Raw genomic sequence first — 22,606 nt, 5'->3', positions numbered from 1 at the left:
ATATATGTGTGTATGTGTCAAAGTATGTGAGCCTTGGACAGCAATGTTAAGTACATTTCTTACTATGATTTGTGATCAGAAAAATTTCAAAAGCATTACTCAAGACAACCCAGGCCCTGATTTGGGGGTCTACAAACCGCTTAGTATTTGAAACTAAAAGATTCATCAAGAAGTAGAAATGTAGTGAATCCAGTTCAACCAGGTATCAGGTACCAACACAAAACAAACACCTCTTCAAAATTTTATCCAGGAATAAATAATGGCCGCCATCCCAAGGCTTGGGAATGCATCTTCTTATAGTTGCCTCACAAAGTGTGTGCCACTTTTTCCCTCTGTGCATTGTTCTCCATTTGAGGTTTAGGATGATGTGGTGCAGAGACTTTATACTTATCTGGTCACTATGTGGGCAAATCATAGTGCCAGAGTCACAGCTAAGAAATCCTATGCCCTCCTTTGCTAGATGGAGAAACTGAGGCTTAGAGTGATGCGATGCCCTAGGAAAAGCCCAAGGTCAATGCAGAATTCGGCTAAGTCCCAGTTCTTTTCCAAGAATCCTTACTGGCACACAGCACAATGCAGCACTCCCTGCCAGGAGACAAGTAGATGGCTTTTTTTCAGTTTGGTCTTATTTGTTAGTTCATTACACCTCTGAATTAATTTTTACTAATGACTAAAAGAAGGATTTGGATGGGGAGGCGCTCCGCCCTTTAAAAAAAAAGTTAGTGAGGCTGCTTACTCAAGTTGCACAACAAAAGTTATTTTTTCTGTGTTAGGGAATTTCTAGGCTAATTGTGGCACTCTCCTTAAGAGACCTATTCATACAAAAATGAATGAGTGTTACCTTCTTTTGAATTCCTTCTATTCTGTTACTATAATTGAGAAGAAAAGTTTGCCTTGATGGACATTTTCTTTTCAGGTAAGTATTATATATGTATTTAATTTAGTTTAGTGTTACAGATATCAATAGATCACTACTATTTGAAATAGCCTTAAATCACAATTTACTTACTGATTTCTAAATGCCATTAGTGTTTTAAGTTCTCCAAAACTGTTATTTTTTAATGACATTACAATGGTTCTCAACAACAAACAAAAAGTTCCCCCCTTCAAAGCCAAATTCAAAGTAAAAACAGAGCCAGGAAAAGATGATATACAAGTAAAAAGAGGAATTTCTGTTTTTAAAGTTTTGATTTTGTTTGCTTGGAAAAGATCAGCTCTCTGAAGTCCCTCCAGCTACTAACATCTTACGATTTTTACTTTTTTTTTTTTTTTTTTCAAAGTAAGTCTAGTAACCCCTGAGGTGTAAAATTGCTGGTCAGGATTTTACAATCTGTGACTCACTCACTATAGGAGTGTCAGAACTGCAACTCTGTTTTCCATTGCCTTGTAATATCCAGGTGAATGCATCCATGAGGTCATGGCCAGAATCTGGTTTAACTGTCTAAGTAGGAAATTCAGAACCATTAGGAGTTTTGTGGTCACTGGAAGCTAAGCCTCCTCTAGTGAGCCTCCTTAAACAAACTTTCCCATAGTGACCTTTTGTTAAAAAGATTATTTGTATTCTGACCTTTACAGACATAGAGGCAGCCTGTTTCCAGGCTGGCAGGGAGACTGCCTTCTAATTTTCAGCAATCATATGGGGCAAATTCCCATTTTGGGACCCTGAAATTGTTACCCATCACTTATTGTTACCAGACAGAGACTGAGCCCAGAGCGGGTCTGCCTAGGGCCAGTCTGTAGCGTGTGGCTTTTTTACTTCATGCAGGAAAGATTTCACAAGTCCAGGTGATCTTGAGAGTACACCCAGCTTTAATAAATGTACTCTCAAGATTAAAGCTGGACAGTGAAACAAGGAATGGTTTAGCATAGAAGCAACAGGAGAGAGACTAGGCAGGGCTCCTTTGGCTCTCTAGAAACTTAATGGGAAAGAAGTGAGCCAAAGCAGGGCTGCTGTCATGTAGGCTCACTGGAGTTAGAGAAAAGGAGGCCTTGGAGACAGGTTCAGGGGGTTAGGCCCGGACAAGCTGCCACTGTCCATTGCTCCCCTGGTTGCAAGTCTCATGGGGTGCCTTAGAGTTTAGGAGATGCAACCCTGTGGGGGAAGAAAAGGAAGGGAAAGGCAGGAGTGGGTGTGCTTCCAGAACGGACAGCATGCTTCCTAGGTCTTCCTCAAGACCTAGGCTGGGAGTTTTAAAGGCTAGGAGTTTAGGGGAGGTCTTAGGAAAGAATCTGAAGAGAATATTCATCAGCTTTTCTAGGTGTATCCTTTAGGGTCCTGGTTGGTTGGCACCAGGGCAGGGGGTCATTAGTCATGGCAGCTGGTCTTAACATCACCCACCTGGTTTTGCTTTTCTGGTCCTGGAGCCAAAATACAACTGAGGCCTAGATATTATCTCTAGGGAGGAAAAGTCAAGGGGCGGGGGGAGGCTAGACTTCATGACTAGTGATATGTCAGGGGAAAAGCCACCCTGGGGCAAGGTCTGGTGCCAGTTTTGCCCACTGCTTGGCACCAGGGTCTTTCTGCCCTCGTGGACCTTCTGTTTCTGGCTGTAAATTGCTCTGCCAGTTTGTTCTGGCAGACAGCTATCTGTCTCAGTATCCCCATTCTACTTGCCAGGGAATTTTCCTACCTTCTTACTATCCTGTCTCATTATGACCACCAGGTGATTACTCTCAAGTGCAGAACTGAAAGTTTATTAATTTTATGACATTTAACATATTTTTTTTTAAATATGTTTTTATTGCCCGGCCGGGCGTGGCTCAGTGGTTGAGCGTCGACCTAGGATCCAGGCAATCGGGGTTTGATTCCCGGTCAGGGCACATGCCTGGGTTGCGGGCTCGATCCCCAGTCGGGGGCATGCAGGAGGCGGCCAATCAATGACTCTCTCATCATTGATGTTTCTCTCTCTCTCCCTCTCCTTTCCTCTCTCTGAGATCAATAAAGATATATTTAAAAAAAAAATATATATATATATATATATATATATATATATATATATATGTTTTTATTAATTTCAGAGAGAGTAACGGAGAGGAACAGAAACATCAATGACTTGATTGGCTGCCTCCTGATGCCCCCCACTGGGGATTGGGCCCATACCTGGGCATTTGTGCCAACCAGGTATCGAACCCATGACCTCCTGGTTCATAGGTCAACGCTCAACCACTAAGCCATGCCGGAGAGGCTAATTTTATGACATTTAAGTAGAGACTTGATGGGTTCTATTTCCATCTACTTTAGAGACCTTACACCATCACTCTAAGAAGTCCTCAACTTTCTGAACTATGCTTACACTGTGAGGAAAACTTTAATTACCATTAAATTTTTTTGATGCAAGTGTTGTAAAACTCCACCAGAAGCTCAAATGAACTGAGCCAAGGTTTAAGTATTAGTAAAACTAATGGTTTCAACCAGAGAACTGAGATAGTACAATTTAGCAATGATAAGAATCAATGGTAAATGAACCAACAGTATGTAGATTTATAAAATGAAAAAACATTTTAAAATATCTTTTCAAGAAATAGTCAAGTAGTTGTGGCCACTTAGAATCATAGTAGTTCAAAGTTGGAAAAGAAGGCCTTAGAGATTAAAAAATCAAACCCCTCTCTTGTCCCAGCCCTTTCCTGTCCCCATATCCTTTTGTAATGTTACCCTGGCCTAAAGCAAAATGCTCAACTCCCCTCAGGCTCAACTTAAATATCTTTGCTCTGGGAAACTCACGATCTCCTCTGGACCACTCCATTCCATTCCAAACAGATGATTACTCAACCAATGTTTAATTTCTTTTAATGGACATATATTGCCTATCTCCTTTGTGCTAAGCACTGGGGATCAGATCACTTTATATGAGATTTTTTAAAAATCTTGACTCCCTTTTACCCGCAGTTTCTGCCTGCCGTCAGGGCTTACAGAGTACAGCTATGTTGCCTAAATTGGTCCTGAATAAAGTCAGAATATACAGAGGCAGCCCCCCAGAGTCTCCCCCACCACAGCCTCCTCCCCTATAATCTCCCACCGCATCCTCAGGGCCTTTTATCGAAAAAAGAATTCTAAATTATTGCACCCAGAGGTTTTGTGAATTTTCGTCATTATAGTTATTCCAGATTCTTCAAAGTGTGACACACAGAGCTGGATTCTGAATTCAAGCAGACTGGCTCCTGAGTTTATACTCTTAAATGGTCCATTCTAGTGCATTTAATGAAAGGGAGTTTTCTCTTCCTCCTCTATCTTGAATGCCCTTTCTTCTACTCTAGCTTTTTTAAAAAATATATATGTATGTTTTTATTGATTTCAGAGAGAGGAAGGGAGAGGAAAAGAGATAGAAACATCAATGATGAGAGAGAATCGTCCATCAGGTGACTCCTGCATGACCCTACTGGGGATCGAGCCCACAACCCAGGCATGTGCCCCAACCAGGAATTGAACCGTGACCTCCTGGTTCATGGGTCAACAGCCAACCACTAAGTTACACTGGCTGGTTTACTCTAGCTTTTTCACATTGAACTATTCATCCTGCAAGATGCACCTGGAGCAGAGGTCCATTTCTCTAACCCCACAAACAGAGAACAACCCCAGAGCACACTGTCCTGTTTTCATTCGGCACATCTTTTTATAGTGTGATTAAAAAAAAACCTTTTATCTATTGTATGGGTATAGACTCCTGGTAAAGGAATAATTTCCTATAATTGTGTAATACTAACTACCTAATGTCAACGTAAGAAACATTCAAACGACCTGTGAAGAATTTTCGTGAGTTTCTTGGAGCCAAACTGTCCATAACTGCCGGAAAGCAAAATCTCAACAGATTGAGATAATGCTCCAGAGAACTGCAGCTTTGCATCTTATTTTACACATTACAATCAAAAGAGGAAACATATGTGGGTTACATGAAATCCACTGGTGATAGATTAGGGAGACAGGAGAAAGCAAAGCAGGAAAACCTCTGGGATTGGATAAAAAAATAAAATGATAAACACGTACTTCTTTTACATAAGTGGATATAGGATAGTTAACAGTCAACAATAAACTTAATGACAATGAGGGGATTTGTGGTCTCAATAGAGCAGTGCCTGTGCTTTGAGGGGTCCAGAAAAAGGAAAATTACTTTGACATATTCAAAAGATATGTTATCGTAGATGCAAAAAGACAATAGACAGGCTCAGTTCCGGTAAAGGTCAGTTTCCCTGACCTTTGTCAGGGAAAATACTGGCCTAGGTAGGACATGACTACCCACCATAAACTGCTTTTAGTTAAAGTTTTAATTTCAGACCATCCTTTGTGGTTACTTTAGGTCTCTGAATTTGCAAGGCTGAAACACAGGCTTTCCCTGAGCTAGTCAAGTTAACATGTGTCCTCTTTTCATCCACACTACAGTTACTAAAAATTCTCTGTATGAATGCTAAGATTGTTGACTTATGTTAAGATATGCCTATAAAGAATTCACAAAGATACAGGTCTGGATGGGGCTGGATATTACCAGGACAGGTCTCTACTGGCCTTCAACACTTGGAGAAGATGCCACCACTGGAGAAGGGAGCCCCTGGTAAGCTGCAGACAAGACATGAGTCTTAACCAAATTTGAGCCAAGATGTTGGGGAGGAAGCTCCTAGGCAAGAAATGTTAAAATGGCAAGAAAGCTCCTTAGTAAGGAATGTTAGAATGGCATTCACTCAGAAAAGACAGTCCAGAAAGAAGCTGGGAAATGAGGAACTCAAAGTACCAAAGCAAGGTTTGTCCTTTGGAGATAGAACCCAGCTAGAAGCTGGGAAATGAGGAACTCAAAGTACCAAAGCAAGGTTTGTCCTTTGGAGATAGAACCCAGCTACAGCCAAAGCAGAGTACTCAAGAAAAGGCCAGTGAGTTCTGAGAACAAGCTGTGTTTTATGATAGCAACAGAAATCTATCCCTCAAGTCAGATTGTTTTATATTTCTTATATTTCCTCCCTTGGTATCCAGCACAGTTCCAGGCATTCTCAACTGTGCTAAGGTGAACCCAAGGTGCAGTTTTATCCACTCTTGAGCCTGCAGATTAAAATATTATCAGTCTACCATAGAACCATTGGATGAAAATGGTAGCCCAAATGAAAGAACCCTCTAAAGAAAGGTAAAATGCCCTGGTCAGTGTGGCTCAGTTAGTCGAGCATCATCCCGGGCACTAAAAGGTCACTAGTTCTATTCCCAGTCAGGGCACATGCCCAGGTTTTGGATTTGGTCCCCATTGGGGTGCATATAGGAGGCAACCAATGGATGTTTATCTTTCACATCAATGTTACTCTCCCTTCCTCCCTCTTTAAAAATCAATAAAAACATATTTTTAAAAATAACTTAAAAAATAAAGAAAGGGAAAATATAGAGAACAACAAGAACTGTGGAATCTAGCTGCTCTTCCACATCTGAAAATTTTCTTTTCAGTAATGAATCTTAAGAGGTTGTGGCGTTATTATCTTCTAAAATTTCCTGAAAGAACTTTGTCATTTTCACCAATGTAGTGTGCAAATGTGCTTGAAACACACTAGAAACCCGAATGTTTGTTGATGGAATTAATAAAGTAATGCATGGACTTCCCAAGTTTTAAGGCCACCCATTCCAAACCTTTTCCCACAAATGTATACAACTGTTCACACAATGCTTTATAGGTGATCATAAAATTCATTCAACAAATATCAATCAAATGTCGACAATAGTTAAGATGCTATGCTTTCAGGAACAACAAAAGTAGATCAGTCACTGATACAGTGAATGTTTATTGAGTGCCTACTGTGTGCCAAACAGTATACTAGACCCTAAAGATAATGCAATGAATAAGACACACATATCACTCCAATAAATTCAATTTAAAAAAAAAATGTTTGCCAATCTGATAGGTGAAACATGGCATTTCCTTGTTGATTTTTATCAGCCATTTTTATTTCTTTTCCATGAATTACCCTACATTTTTTCCTCTAGCATTTTTATGATTTCAATTTTTACCATTAAGTTAATTGTACCATTTGGAATCCAAATTAAGAATTAAGGACGACAGAGCTTTATTTTTTTATCCAAATGACTATCTGGTTTTCCCCACATCAATTATTAAAGAATCAATTTCTCTTAAAAAAAAAAAAAAGATGCACACAGTACCTTAGGGAACTTATGGAGAAGGTAAATGAACAAGTATCTATAATACTGTTTATAAAAAAATTTTAAATGTTTTCAAAGGTATAGATAAAGGCTATAGGGAGTCAGAGGTCAAAAAGAGAAACCAGGGTTTCAAAAGAACTTATGGGTTATGGGACACTGCCATTCAGGAATGGGATATTACTGTGGTTTAACCTTATAGTCTAGGAATGAAACTACTAGTTTCTAGCTGAAGTGATTAATGGAAATGGCTTTGAAGATTTAGATAAAAATCAATATTCTATCTTCGTATCTTTTATGACAGAAACATTAGATTTTGAAAAGCAAGAATACAGATCAATTCTCCTTTAATGAAGACCATAATCAAATCTTAGCTCTAAATAACAAAGTTATTTTCATGTGTGAGTACAGAAACACAGACTTGTAGATCTGAGTAATAATAAAACATATGTAAAGAATAATCCTGGATTTATGGGTGGGCCTTATTTATTTAACAGGGCCTTATTTATTTAACAGTAACTCTGTAATAAAATAAATTCTATTATTTACATTGTAAATTAGGAAACTGAAAATTAATGTATAGATTTAAAAAATCACATCTTTTTTGTTCTATAATCAAATGAAATTTATTTTTCAGTTTCTTCCATATATGCCACTTTAGCTTCTCCATATACTTTGAATGCACCCCACTAAAGCTGTTTCCTTCCACTGATATTGGAATCAGATGACTTAGGAGCTAGGCCTGGCTCCACCACCAAGTTGCATGAAATTGGATAGGTAAATCCTCTGACCTAAATTTTCTCATCTGTAAAATAAGCTGTTAGTGCAAATAACCTCTAAGATCCCTCTGAACTTAAAAAAAGAGTACGAAAGCCTACCTCTACTCCCAAACCATAAACCAAAGCAAAAAGTTTCAAAACTAACATTAAAGGAACTTAGGTTTAACTACCCTTCTCCTTTTACTTGATTCAGCCAACTTACTTATGAACTTCCTAACAGCAGTCAAGTTGAGCAGTTTCATCTCTAGTAGTTAGACTGGAGAAAATGATGTCTACCCTATATTCCTTTAAAAACAATTCTGGCCAGGCCTGCGTGGCTCAGCGGATGAGCATGACCTAGGATCCAGGAGATCGTGGTTGGGTTATGGTCAGGGCACAAGCCTGGGCTGCAGGCTGGATCCCCAGTGTAGGGCGTGCAGGAGGCAGCCGAACAATAACTCATCATCAATGTTTCTATCGCTCTCTCCCCCTCTCCCTTCCTCTCTCTGAAATCAATAAAGACATATTTAAAAAATAAAAAAATAATAAAAACAACTCGGTGACAAAAGACTTTCTTGGTCCAGAAGCAATCTCTTTAATAGAATTGTGCCTCTATTGAAGAATTAAACACTCATAAGACTTCTTTGTGAGTTTCAAAAGGTCTCCACATCCATGTTCCATTTCAGTGGTGAATTTCTTATGTTTATTGCACACTGCTTGCCACTGGTGTATGTTTAAAATCTTTTCTATTGGATCTGCGTGAAAAAAATATCCATTTGGCCATTTGTATGGAGTATGATGTAGACAAGCACAATATATTCGTCTTTGTTGTACTGAAGAACTATGACATGAAGAGACCTATCAAGCAAATTTTTTGCAGCTACATTGTCTATAAAGACAGTAATAGTCATTCTGCTTACAATTTTAAAGCACTCTACCTCAGCATAATTTGAACTTACATTTAGAAAACCTAACTAAATGTTTTAAGGTTAAAGCTCCTTGTCATATACCTCTACAGTGTTAAATTTTTTCAAATGCTGGCTGATATTATCAAAACAACAATTCCAGAAAATACCATAACTACTATATTCAAGCAGTATTCCTGTGAACATTAGCTTCGTCAACCTAATATCTTCGTATTAACGGACATTAAATTAAATCCTTCTGTCTGAAAAATAGGGGAGAAAATTAACGGCAGAACAACTAGCTCCACTTCTGCAAATTAAGCAAAATTAAAGCAAAAAAGAAAGGAAACAAGCAAAGGGAAGGAACTCAAGAGCTATTTGCAGCACTAGTCCCTTGCAAGTTCTAGGGGCTTCCCTTTAAATTCGAAGAGATAAGAAAAGGACCGCAAAGGAGAGAAGGCACCTCTCCTTTGGACAGGACCTTTCCTTTGGCCAGAAGCCCAAAGTTACTCTTTTCACAGCTTGCAATATTCACTGACTTCAGTTTAAGATGTCTAGCAGATGTGGATTCGGTGGGACTGTCTGGGAGAGTGGCATTTGCTTTCTCAGTTTGGAGCCCTAAGAACTGTACCAAAGTACTCAAAATCCCTGTTATTTTCGCAGAGGCGGCTGGGGGCAGCCTCCTCACGCACACACCTGCAGGGTCGGGCGGCTCCTTCCTCTCCCGCCCCTGCCCTCAGGGCTGGACCAAGGTCCAGTGGCCCGCGTACCAGTTAATCCAAGGGCCACCCAGGCGCCGGCAGGCGTCATCCGGCCCCGGGTGAGCCCAGACCTCGCGACCCTGCCCGAGCTCCGCTTCCCGGAGCAACGCGGCGGGGGCGACGGCGCGCAGCCGGACACCGGCATCACCGGGATGCGTACTATAACAAAAACTTGAGGGAGCACATCTACACTCGTGCCGACGTTGAGCCACAGTCCCCAGCGCAGGTCAGGAGACCGCCGAGCAGTCCCGCCCCTCCTCGCGGGACAGAGGGGCAGAGGTCCGTACCTGTCCTCCGAGACGCTGATGACGCCCTCCTCCTTGGGAACGATCACGGCCATATTCACCACCTCCTGGGACCCCTCCACCCGCTGCAGCAGGATCGGCTTGCGGGTCAGGGGCTTGGGCTGGATCTCCGCCGCCATCGGAGGAGGGGGCGCGCCGGGAGCGCCGCTGCCAACCGCGCAGTGGGACCAGGTTGAGGAAATCGCTCTGCCACAAGCACACGCTGAGACAAGGACTCTGGTTGGCCCGAGTGGGACGCTGGGGACCCGCGATCATAGCCTGGCCGCCGCCTCAGGGAACGACTCCGCGCTCCCGGCTTCGGGCACCGAAACCGCCACGATCAGCGCCACAACCCCGCGCCAACGCCAGCGGAGGGGGCGGACAGCTGGGGGGCGGAGCAGGTAAAGGGAGGGGCCTGCCGCAGGGTGTGGCCGCTGGTCGGCTCCGGGGTGGTTGGCTGCACTTCCGGAAGAGCGGTGGGGGGGGGGGCTAAAAAGAGGCGGGGCGCTGGTGGCCCAATTCGCGTGAGTCTGCCCCGGGCTCGTTTCCGCCGGCCCGCCCCGCCCCTCCGCAATTCCCAAATGCGTGCGGCACAGTCCCTAGAACGCATGCGCCTTCCATTCTCTGCCCTTTCCTCCAATCCTGGCCGCCTCCATACCCAACATTTAGTCCCCTCCCTTTTTAATCTCGGGTGAACGCGCGTGTCCACACCCCTGGGAACGCGCTTGACCGAGGCCTCAGCCGTCCCGCCCCAAAATCCTTAAAAAAAAGGGCAAAGGGGAAAAGGGTGCGTGGGCGTATCCTGAAAGAAGAAGCCATTTGGAAGGAAAAACGCTGGACTAGTTGGGACGTGACTAAGCATGCGCACAGGATACCTGTCCAGAACGGCCTTAACAATGGAGAGCCCGGGGAGTTGGCTTACCGCTTTTAACTCGCACCGGACCCAGGCCACCCAGTGACACCCCATGGGCTCTTGGGAGTCGTAGTGTCTCCCAGCGTTCTCTCCCTGGCCTATAAGCGACCTATTGCCCACTTCTCTGCGCTTCTGGCCTGGGGAGCTGAGCTGCCTCCTGGACTGACCTCTAAATGCAGGAAACTGATGCGCAGCCGGGCTGAGCGGGCTGTTCTATGCCCTTGGTTCAGGCCACTGCCCGGGGTAGTGGAACTCTAGGGGTGAGGAAAGAAGAGAATCTCTCGTACAACCATCTTTGAGGGAGTTTGGAGATCATATGTAGTGTCAAGCAACTCATTTTCATACATGTGTTGTAGGCAGTGGGACAGCTAACAGGTGTTAGACTGGTGGGGTCAGACCCCACCTGGGTTCAGCAGCCTGGGTACATAAGTTCTGGCTAGGAAAGCATTCAGAGCCAAGACTCCAACTATAAGAGAACATTTATTTACAAAATCACAGAAGTGGAGGAAGGGATTCGTAGAAGAAATGGGCTGAGGAAACAAGTTATAGAGGCAAAGGAAAGGTCCTTGAATATTGGGAGTGAGGAAGGTAATGGTAACTCCCCTGGAAGGGAGGGGAAAGGGAAAGCGAGGGAGTGCTTCTAGGAGGAAGAGGGACTGGGTCCTCAGTCCTATCAGTTTTAAGGGGGAGGAGGGACTGGAGATCTTGATAGAATATTCAGCAACTTTCCAGGTGTGTCCTTTCAGATTTGGGGTCTCCATTGATTGGTTGTAGCTAGAGCAGGGGGTTATTATTCAAGGCAGCTGGTCCTGAGGTCAGCTGTGGCTGGTTTTGGTGCTTTTCTGGGCCTTGGGCTGAAATACAACTGAGGCCTAAATGTTATCTCTAGGGAGGAAGGTCAGGGGGTCCAAACCCCATGACCAGGGATTTGCTAGGAGAGGAAAGGTCACCCTGGGGAGAGGTCCCACCTTACAGTTGATGGTTGCTAGGCACCTGGGGCTTTCCATCCTGATGGCCTGCTGTACCTAGCCTCTCCCCTTTACCCTGCTCCTGTCTAACTGCTTGCCACAGATGTGTTATAGAATAGTAAGACGCTAGGAAAATTCCAGAACAAGCATAATAGGGAAACTAAGACAGTCAAACATTAATGTAGAGCCACCTAGTAAATCCTATCTTCCCTAAACCAAGGATACTTAAGAGTAAATGGTTTGCACTTCGCCACTCCAACCAGAGGGTAAGTAGCTTAAAGCATCCTACTTAGGGAGACAGCAGAAATCTAATTCGTGCCGTTTAGCAACCACACCCAAGGACAGACAAATCAAGAGAATAAATCTCATCTTGGTATGTCTGCATAAAGCTCCTGAATATTCTATTGATCTGCCCTTAAGACCTCCCCTAAACACCCACACTTTATTTTTTTTTAATCCTCACCAAAAGATATTTTTTCCATTGTTTTTCAGAGAGAATGGAAGAGAGAGAAACATCAATGTGACAGAGACACATCGATTGATTGCCTCCTGCACTGGGGAGACCGATTGAGCCTGCAGCCGACGTACATGCCCTTGGCCAGAATGGAACGGGGGACCCTTCAGTCCCAGGGCCGACGCTCTAACCACTGAGCCAAACCAGCTAGGGCTAAATGCCCACACTTTAAAACCCCTGAAAATGAAGGCCCCAGGGGGCTCTCCCTCCATGGAGCCCTCCCTTGCCATTCCCTTCCCCCTTTCCTTCCCCCATAGGCACTTATCCCCTAACCCTAAGGGATCCCATGATATTTTTGCTACGGTCAGTAAATTCTTGCTTGCTTTTCTACACTTTGTCTCTTGATTGAGATCTTTCCCTGAAGAAGACAAGAACTGAGGTCAGATGGTTAAGCTATTAGCCCAAGTTTACCTTAGCTCCAAGTTAGGGCAATAGCCTCCCCACCCCCCAAAACTTGAACCCAGGCCCCACTGCTCCTGGTTCTGACTTCTTTCCATTCCCCATCAATCCAGCCTTTCTAGCTTGCTCCAGAGACAATGGAGTTATTGTGATTATGTTACCAAAAAGGGGACCTGTCCCTGAACTGGTCTGCCTAGGGCCAGCCGGTAGTGTGTGGGTTCTTAATTTGGTGCAGGAAAAATTTTACAACATGAGTCAAGGTGAGTTTTACAGGACGTTTATTAAAGCTGGGGACAGTGAAACAAGAAAGGGCTGGGAAAATGAGCTTACGCTGGTCTGCTTTGACTCACTAAGAAGTCAGAGAAAATGGGGCCTTTGGGGATGGGTTCAGGGGTTTGTTGAACTGCCGCTGCCCATTGCTGCCCTGGTTGCAAACCTTGTAGGGGGTCCCTTAGAGTTTAGGAGATGCATGCCTCTGGAGGAAGAAGGGAGAGAGGTGTGGGCATGCTTCTGGGAGGGAGAGCAGGTACTGGGACCTTCGTTTTGAGGGGTTTTAAAGGCTGGACATAAAGAGGTGATCTTAGGGGAGGAGATCCTGATGATGTACCAAAGTGAGGTTTATTCTCTTATCCTCTGTCCTCTGGTGTGGTTGGCAAATGGCACTAATAGGATTTCTGCTGTTTTCCCTAGTAGGATGATTTAAGCTATTTACTCTCTGGTTGGGGAGAAGTACAAACCTTTTACTCTTAAGTGTCCTTGGTTTAGGGAAGACAAGATTTACTAGGTGGCTGCAAACTGCTGTTTAACTGTCTCAATTTCCCTACTCTGCTTATTCTGGCTTACTGTCCTGTCTCACAAAGAACCTCTCTCAAAGCACAGTGCAACTCTTTACCACCTTGTCATTGCAGAAATTCTTGAAGGGCCTTGAATGGGTGATTGAGGTATTTTCCAGCTTTGTGAAATAAAAGCATTTTATTTTTAAAATAAAACTTAATTTTATTTATAAAAACAAAGCATTCCACTTCTCTAAGCCTCAGGCTCCCCATCTATCAAGTGCAGGATAATAACACCTACCTTGGGTGGTTGTTGTGAGGCTTACAAATGACATATTTAAAGTGCCTTCATGCACAAGGTTTAGGGCATTAGGACACAGACATACTTGGGGGGCTATTTTTCACCCTACCACATTGGTTTTAAATACCATCTGTATGCTCCTGACTGCTGTCAAACAATAATCCTTGGCACTAATTCAACACCAACAGGAATCCCCAATATGGGGTGTGGTGAAGAAGGAAACTATGCAAAGCAAAAACAGCTTAATTGTGACACAACACAGAAAACAGCAAGGCTGTAGAACAGCTCAGTTGCCACACCACACTGTTAAAAACAGCACAGCTGTGAAGCTTCCCCAGGAGCCAGACCCCTCTCTAGTTAGCTTTCTGCTCCTTGATGGTCTGCTCTGCTTTGCTTCCAAGAGCCACCTTTGGTGTTTTAGCGCAACCAGGGAAATGGAGTCTTTAGTCTTCAATGGAAAACCTCAGAGCCTGTGGGGAACTGGCTAATATAGGAAGAAATTCCCACCCCTGTCCCACTCACTGTCCTGATTGGTCAGAATAGGCCTACTCTGGTTGGTCAGAACTGAGCAGCTCCCATTGAATGGGGAAAGCTTTAGTCCTATTGTTTGAAATAGGATTCCAGGAACTCCTCTATAATGGCTGACTCAGTAGCAGAAACCAGTGCAGGCAGGCAGTTCAGTGCAGGCTTCTCTTTGAAGTGCAGTTTGCATGAGAGGCCCCTGGGCAGAAATGTCTACTAGGCTCTGTGTTTTAAAATTTGAGCCCAGTTAGCCACCAGGAGCCCTTCTTAGTAGTTATAGTTTTGTCCCTCAGGGTTTGCACTCCCATATCCTTACCTCTACCCCTGACCTCAGCACTGAACTCCAGATTCATATATCTAATGTTCCTATGCTTTGTTATTTAACTGTTTAATAGGTGTTCCAAATATTCCCAAACAGTATCTTTATGTTTTTTAATCCTCACCGAAGGACATGCTTTTATTGATTTTAGATGTGAGAGTGAAACATTGATCGGTTGCCTCCCACATTGTTCAAAACTAATTTCCTAGGAGTTGTTCTTGACTTTGTCTTTTTTCCTCACAACTCATACCCAAATCATTAACAAATCCTATGTGTTCCACCTCCAAAGTATATCTTCTATTTTCTCATTGAAATTATCTTTACCACAGTCCAAGTCATCATAATCTCTGGCCTCCACTACCACAGTAGCTAATTTCTTTCCCTACTCCTCTCTTTGAGCTCTACCCCCCAAACTCATACAATCCATTTTTATCATAGTATCCAGAGAATTTTGTTTTAAAATATCAACCGGATCAGTTACACTTCTGCTTAAAACGCATCAGTGGCTTGCCATTGCACTTGGGATAAAATGTCTCTCCAACTGTACCTCTCCTGCTCAATACTCTCCAAGCCCTGGCTTGGAAATTCCCCAGAAACACCAACCTTCTTCGCACCAGCTCTGTTCACCTCCTGGCTACTTTCTTCTCACCACTCAGGCTTCAGCTCCAGTGTTAGCTCATTAAAGAATCTTACCCTCCCACCTCTAAAGTACTCCACTTGTTCATAACACTCATTGTCATATCACCCTCTTTTATTTTCCTCACAGTACTTACTTCTGCCCAAAATAACCTCATTTGTTTCTTGTTTATTTCTTAATCTTCCTCTTCTAGAAGAGAAACACCAAGAGAGAAAGGACATTGTATGCCTGTTCATGATTATATTTCTAGCCCCTAGAACAGTACCTAGAATCCTGGGAGGCACATTGTATTTGTTGAATGAATGAATGAATGAATGAATGAATGAATGAATGAATGAATGGAAAAAGAGGCAGGTCCAAATATGTTTCCATTAGAATATAATGGAAAGACTAGAATCTATTTCTTGCCCTAAATCCTGGGATGGAACAATCCTTGGGAGAATGCATACAACAGACAGATGATAGTACCAAGGTGAGTAATTGGTATCCAAGAGAAAGGCCTAGCATGCAATTTTAGAAAGCATACAATTAACAGAAGCTCAGGTTGAAAACACCTGCCTGCTCTAAAGAATTAGGAGTGCTCAATCCCACTCTCCTATCCACAAGAAAGGACATTTTGGTGGGAATCAAGAACAGAAAGGAGTAGCTAGCTAGAAAAAGGATTCTCATACTTCTTTATTTATATATTAAGTAATTTTGAAGAATTTAAATATAAGTTTAGCCCGGCCGGGCGTGGCTCAGCGGTTGAGCGTCGACCTAGGATCCAGGCGATCAGGGTTCGATTCCCGGTCAGGGCACATGCCCGGGTTGCGGGCTGCAGCCGATCAATGACTCTCTCATCACTGATGTTTCTATCTCTCTCTCTCCCTCTCCTTTTCTCTCTCTGAAATCAATAAAGATATATTTTTAAAAAATTAAAAAAATATAAATATAAATAAATAAATAAATAAATAAATATAAGTTTAAATATTTCAGAGTCTGAGTTCTACTATCTTGTAAATATTAACATTTACTGTAAATATTTTTATGCTTCAGGATCATTTATTGATTCCCCTGTAATACTACTTGAAACAAATATATGTATAAATTAAATTTTTATAACTTAAAATATAATGCTCTATCCTGTATAAAAGGATAAATAATGACTTATTGCTAAGAATCTAATGAGATTCAGGATTAATTCTATTTCTATATTTTTATAATTCTATTTCTACTTTTATTTTGTAAATGTAAGGGTACATAAATAGATGGGAATGAAAGGAGTTTTATTATGTCAGTGCCAATCAACTCTTGGAACTCTTTCTGAGTTACATGTCAAAAATCACATAGGAGCCCAGCCAGGTGTGGATCAGCAGCGGTTGAGCATCGACCTAGGATCCAGGAGATCGGGGTTCAATTCCCAGTCAGGGCACATGCCCAGGTTGCAGGCTGCAGCCGATCAATGACTCTCTCATCATTGCTGTTTCTCTCTTCCTCTTCCTTTCTCTCTGAGATCAATAGCGATATATTTTTTTTTAAATCACATAGGAGAAAAGTTTTGCAAGTCATATATTTTATAAAGGATTTGTATCTAGAATACCTAAAGAATTCTTACAACTCAATAATAAAAATAACCTAATTTTTTAAATTGGCCAAGAATCTGAATAGACATTTCTCCAATGTAGATATGCTTTTCTTATTACTTAAAGTAAAGCAATGTGTGGCTTGAGTTATAAATTTTGGTAAAGCGAGAAAAGTGAGCTCTCTTCCCATAAGCAACCTGAGGTACCTCTGAAAATGGTTTGCTATTCACTTGACTCAGAAAAACCCACAAAATGACGTAAATCAAGAAGTTCAAATCTTTATGTTCACTTTGAGAACACTCATGAAACTGCCTAGGCCACTAAGGGTATGCATACCCAAAAAGCCACCAAGTATCTGAACAATGTCACTCTATAGAAGCAATGTGTGCCATTTTGTTGTTACAATGGTGGGGTTGGTAGGTGTGCCCAGGCCAAATAGTGGGGCTGGACACAGGGTTGGTGGGCCAAAAGGAGTGCTGAATTTTTGCTGCACATGCTTAAAAATTCAGACAGTAATGTTGAATGTAAAGGATTAGGTGTAGATTCTCCTGTTCATTAAGCATATCCAGGTGAACAAAGCTCCCAAGATGAGGTGTAGAACTTACACAACTCATGGGAGGATTAACCCACACATGAGCTCTCCCTGCCACACTGAGATGGTCCTTACTGAAGAACAGATTGTTCCTAAACCATAAGAGGACGCTAGACAGAAGAAAAAGATATCCCGGAAAAAACTGAAGAAACAAAAACTTAGGGCCCAGGAGTAAATTCAGCATAAAATAAATGCTAATAAAAGTAACAGCAGGATGTTGGGTGTCTTTATCAGCAAATATATTTCAAGTGTACTTACAAGATGGATCAAACAAGTATTCTTCTGATTAAAATTAAAACAGATTAGTCTGCCCTACTGGTGTGGCTCAGTGGTTGAGCATCTGCCCAAGAACCAGGAGGTCACCGGTTCAATTCCCAGTCAAGGCAGATGCCCGGGTTGCAGGCTTGATCCCCAGTAGGGGGTGTGCAGGAGGCAGCCGATTGCTGTTCGTCTCTCATTAATGTTTCTATCTCTCTATCTCTCTCCCTTTCTCTCTCTAAAATCAATAAAAACAATGGAGGGGGGAGGAAGACATCTGTAATACTTTCAACAATAAATTTTTTTTAAAAAATCAATAAAAACGTTTTTTAAAAAACAGATTATTGCCCGGCCGGGCATGGCTCAGCGGTTAAGCGTCGACCTAGGATCCAGGCGATCAGGGTTCGATTCCCGGTCAGGGCACATGCCCAGGTTGCGGGCTGCAGCCGATCAATGACTCTCTCATCACTGATGTTTCTAGCTCTCTCTATCCCTCTCCTTTCCTCTCTCGGAAATCAATAAAGATATATTTTTTAAAAAAAACAAAACAAAAAAACCCCAGATTATTCTATTTTAAAAAGTGGCAAAATGTATAATATAATATTCTTTCAATAATTTGTGAATATTTGTTGAACTCTGGTGCTGAATTTTTTAGAATAATTAAATAAAAATCAAATATAAATATCATTAATTGTAACACTAGTTTGGTTAGAAATTGTAATATAAATTTTCTTATCTATTTAATGAAGAGAAAGATATATACTCCTAAAAAGTAATCAGCCTGGGGCTATTATATAATTTAGTTTTTTGTTATTAGGAAATAAAAATATGAAACATTTTATAAAATAAAATAAAATGATGATTGATCATAAATGAAATAAATATCCAATATGATTTGAGAAATTGGTCCTACCTATCTTATTGAATAACAGTCATTGAATCTGAAAAAATAAGTTTCACTGGATTTTTGCCAATTTATTTTTAAACTTGATAGTACTGAAAAATATTGCATGGAAAGGAATCAGCATCACTAATTTTGTCTACTTTGGCTCCTCTCAAGTCTTTTTCTTTCTAGTTAATGACTCAAGCTGGAGATGAGTGTTGAGAATAGCTGAAAAGAAATGCTTACATTAAATACATGAGAAAAGATGTTTGGGGCATTCAGTATTCTTACTGCAGGTTTCTTAGCTTTGCTCTTACAGTACTCCCCTTCAAAAATGAAGCTTTCTTTGATAACAGAGGATATGGAAAAGGCAAAGTCATTAAACAACCAAGAAAAGCCATTACTCCTACTACATTATTCTATCTTGTATTAGAATTCAAAACCTCTCAAAAGGAGCCAAAATATCCTTGTTTCTTCTCCTTTACCAGAAATACTTATGACAAGAAACACGAGAAAGATCTATGGGTTAAGTCACCTTATAAATCATTAAAGTCAGTCCAAATCAATATTTTGTAATATCTTTGTTCTGGTTTCTTTTACCCAGGGCAAAGCACCATGGTAAGATTTGGGACGGGTAAAGGACATGAATGGGAGAATATCTGATATAAATCTAGGCACATCCTTAGGCAAATTAATTTTAGAACATATAAAATTTGAGGATCTGTAAATGGATGTCCTTAAAGTAATGCATGTCCATGTACCACTTGAAAAGTTTCAACAGAACAGAATTCCATGGTCCATAGTTCAGACACCACTGATCTAGGAAACAAAAAGGGGGCTGCTGCTCTAGCGGGGCATGAAGCCTTTCTAGGTAGAGAGAGGATTAAAGGAAAAGAATTGTGCTTGATTAATGGACCAAGGCAACTTATTTTGGATTGACTCATCACTTTGGAAGACCAATTATAGGAAACAGAGAGAGACCAGTGAAAAGACTCAGACCAGAGTCTAGAATCCTTTTTAGCAGTAAACAGCATGCTGTGTGTGTGTGTGTGTGTGTGTGTGTGTGTGTGTGTGTGTGTGTGTGTGTGGCTTGTCTTCAGCACCCAAGCTTGGCAAAAGGCTGGGCAGGTGTGAAATAGTAAGAAATATATATATATATATAGCTCTCTACTACACACAACACACATGTTTCTGACACAGAGCTCCTAAAACCCTTATAGATTTATATGGGATAAGAGCACTAAGCATTTTTTGTTCTAATGAGGTAACTCAGTGGGTTCCTGGATAGGGGCTGGTCACCAGAAAGATCAAGCCATGATTAGAAGCTTTGAATTTTCACCTTCCCCCATTTCTCTAGAGAGAGGAGAGGGACTAGAAATGGAGTCAATAATTGATCATGCCTATGTGAGGAAGCCTCCATAAAATCCCAATAATATGGGGTTTGGTGAGCTTCCAAGTGGGTGAGCATATACATGTGCAGGAAGGGTGACACTCCCCAAGTGCACAGGGACAGAAACTCCTGCCATCAGGACCCTCCCAGACTTGCCCTATGTATCTCTTCATCTGTATCTTTTATCATATCCTTTAATAAACTTGTAAACTTAAGAGTTTCCCTGAGTTCTGTGAGCTACTCTAGCAAATTACCCTAATTCAAGGAGCTGGTCATAGGAACCTCCAATTTGTAACCAAATTGAACAGAAGTTTGGGTCCTTACATACCACCTGCAATGGTGTCAGAAGCGAAGAGTAGTCTGGTGTGGGACTGAGCTCCTAACCTTCAGGATTTGATGCTATCTACAGGTAGACAGTAAGCTGAACTGTAGGACACCCAGCTGGTGTCAGAAGTGTTGTACATGTGGTAGTAGTGTGAGAGTAAAGGAGCCAAACAGGAGGAGGACTGGAATTTTTTCTGAATCAGCAGGGATCTAGGGATCCTGGCTTTATCAGATGAAATGCACACACAGTGAGAAGAATCTAGGACACTAGTTTGAGACCCAGAGAAGCAGTCAGTCAGGGGATTCAAGTCTGCAGCAACAACTTAGGAAAGCAATACTGGGCCCCAGGTCTTGAGCAGGAGGCCTAGACAGGGTCTTAGATGTCAAAGCTAGGGAACAAGGTCTGAGTAGAACCACTTAACAGTGTCTTTTAGAAAATCATTTAAGCTATTGGACTCCCCCTTTCTTAATTTGTAACCTGAATAATTACAGCACCAGTTTTACAGTCTTGTGGTGAAATATGAATAAGAACATTCATTTGAAGGAATAGACTAGTGCCTGGCAAGTAGCTCCTCTAAGCGGAGAGGGGCAAGACTAGAAGGAGGTGAAAGCAAGCCATAGAGAGGAGAGAGAAAAGAAAAGGAGTGGAGATGATTTAGGCTCAAAAAAAGGGAGAAATCTAATTATCAGAAGTGGGTCACAGGTTAAGGCCCGACCACCTTGCAGCAGAAGCTCCAACTTTTCAAATGACTAAAATCCAAGAATAGAGAATTAAATATAACTTCCACTCTTTTTTGAAGTCAGATGTTTTTAATTCATTGTTTTGAACTATAAATTTTCTTGCTGACTCAAATATACATTGGTGGTTCCCAGGAATGCCTACAAAATCCCTACCAAAAAAATTAATGGAACTTTCCATAGAACTACCATCATGATACTCCTTCTCCAGAAGAGTATCTTTGAGGTTACACCCAGGAACATCACATACACATTCTTCCATGTGTCTTCCTCCTCCTTCCCAATTCCCTTACCAGCAGTAGGCATATGGGCCCCCTCAGCCTGGCTGCACTTGGGAACTTTTTTAAATGCAGATTCCTGGACCCTATCACCAAACAACTAATTTTGGTTTCCTGGCCACTTGGCCTGAGAATCTGAATTTTTATAAAGCGTTTCAGGTGATTCTAATGCCCTAGATATCTAGTCTAATTTGGGAACCACAGACCTGGGAATCGGATGGACAGGTGCAGAAAAAGGGATCAGCAGTATGGACGGCTGGGCCTCCAGCCATGGGCACATCTCTCATTTTCTTTTCTTTCCCAACATGAGGGACTAGCCACATTTCTTGCTCTTCCACAGGTAGCATCTAGTGTTTCTGATCAGACCAATGTCTCTTTTGTGTGCTCCACTGAGTGATAGAACACAGCCTGTGGCTTTCCCCTTACTCACCTGTGCCAGAACGGAAGCAAGCACAAGGTGTTTGCAAGGCTTTTCTCTTAATCTTTTTCTCCGGTCCTCTCCAATTCTCTCTAACCCAGACAAGCTTGGGCTAACAGTAGGTTTTCACGTATACAAAGGGCTGAATTAAGGTTCATTTATATATCTATGTCTAAATTTCTATATATATTTGTTTAAATATACTTTATATTTAAGAGAAGTTTTAGGTTCACAGCAAAATTGAGTAGAAAGAACAGAGCATTTTCATGTATCCCCTGTTTCCACATATACACAGTCTTCCCCATTATCAACATTCCCCGTCAGTGGTACATTTGTTACAATAAATGAACATACAGTGATATATCATTATCACCCAAAGGTTCACTGTTGGTGTTGGACATTCTGTGGGTTTAGACAAATGTATAATGACATGTATTTACCGTAATAATATCATATAAAATAGTTTCACTGCCCTAAGAATCCTCTATGTCCTGCCCATTCACATCCCACCCCCCCCCCCCCCAAGCCCTGGCAACCACTGGTGGTTGTATTTTATTGTCTCCATAATTTTGCCTTTTCCAAAATGTCATATAGTTGGAATTATATAATATGTAGCTTTCTCAGATTGACTACTTTCAGTTAGTAATGTGCTTTTAAGTTTCCACCATGTCTTTTCATGGCTTATTAGCTTCAAGGATTGCCATAGCACAGCCATTTTACATATGAATCCACTGTTGTAGCATACGCTGATTTCTTTTTAGTGCTGAATTCAGCACTATTGCCTGAGTGTACCATAGTTTATTTATCCATTCACTTACTGAAGGACATCTTGTTTGCTTCCCAAGTTTTGGCAATTATAAAGAAAGCTGCTATAAACATCCGTGTTCAGGTTTTTGTGTGGACATAGTGTTCAATCCCTTTGAGTAAATCCAAGGAGCCCAACTGCTGGATCATATGGTTAGAGTATGTTTATTTTTGTAAGAAACTGTTAA

General features: G+C 41.8%; 1 protein-coding gene across 1 annotated transcript in view; it reads right to left on the bottom strand.

The window, feature by feature from the left end:
* The window catches only part of WDFY2 (WD repeat and FYVE domain containing 2), a 186,495-nt gene extending 176,291 nt beyond the window's left edge, over window positions 1–10,204 (bottom strand). The window contains exon 1 of the mRNA XM_081129853.1: window positions 9,829–10,204. Within this exon, the coding sequence (XP_080985979.1) occupies window positions 9,829–9,965 (137 nt within the window). The 5' untranslated portion in view covers window positions 9,966–10,204. The remainder of the gene's footprint in view (window positions 1–9,828) is intronic.
* Window positions 10,205–22,606: the final 12,402 nt, after the last annotated feature.

The sequence above is a fragment of the Miniopterus schreibersii genome, assembly GCF_964146895.1.
Source record: "Miniopterus schreibersii genome assembly, chromosome: 2".
NCBI lineage: Eukaryota > Metazoa > Chordata > Mammalia > Chiroptera > Miniopteridae > Miniopterus > Miniopterus schreibersii.
This window is presented reverse-complemented; position numbering and strand designations above follow the sequence as displayed.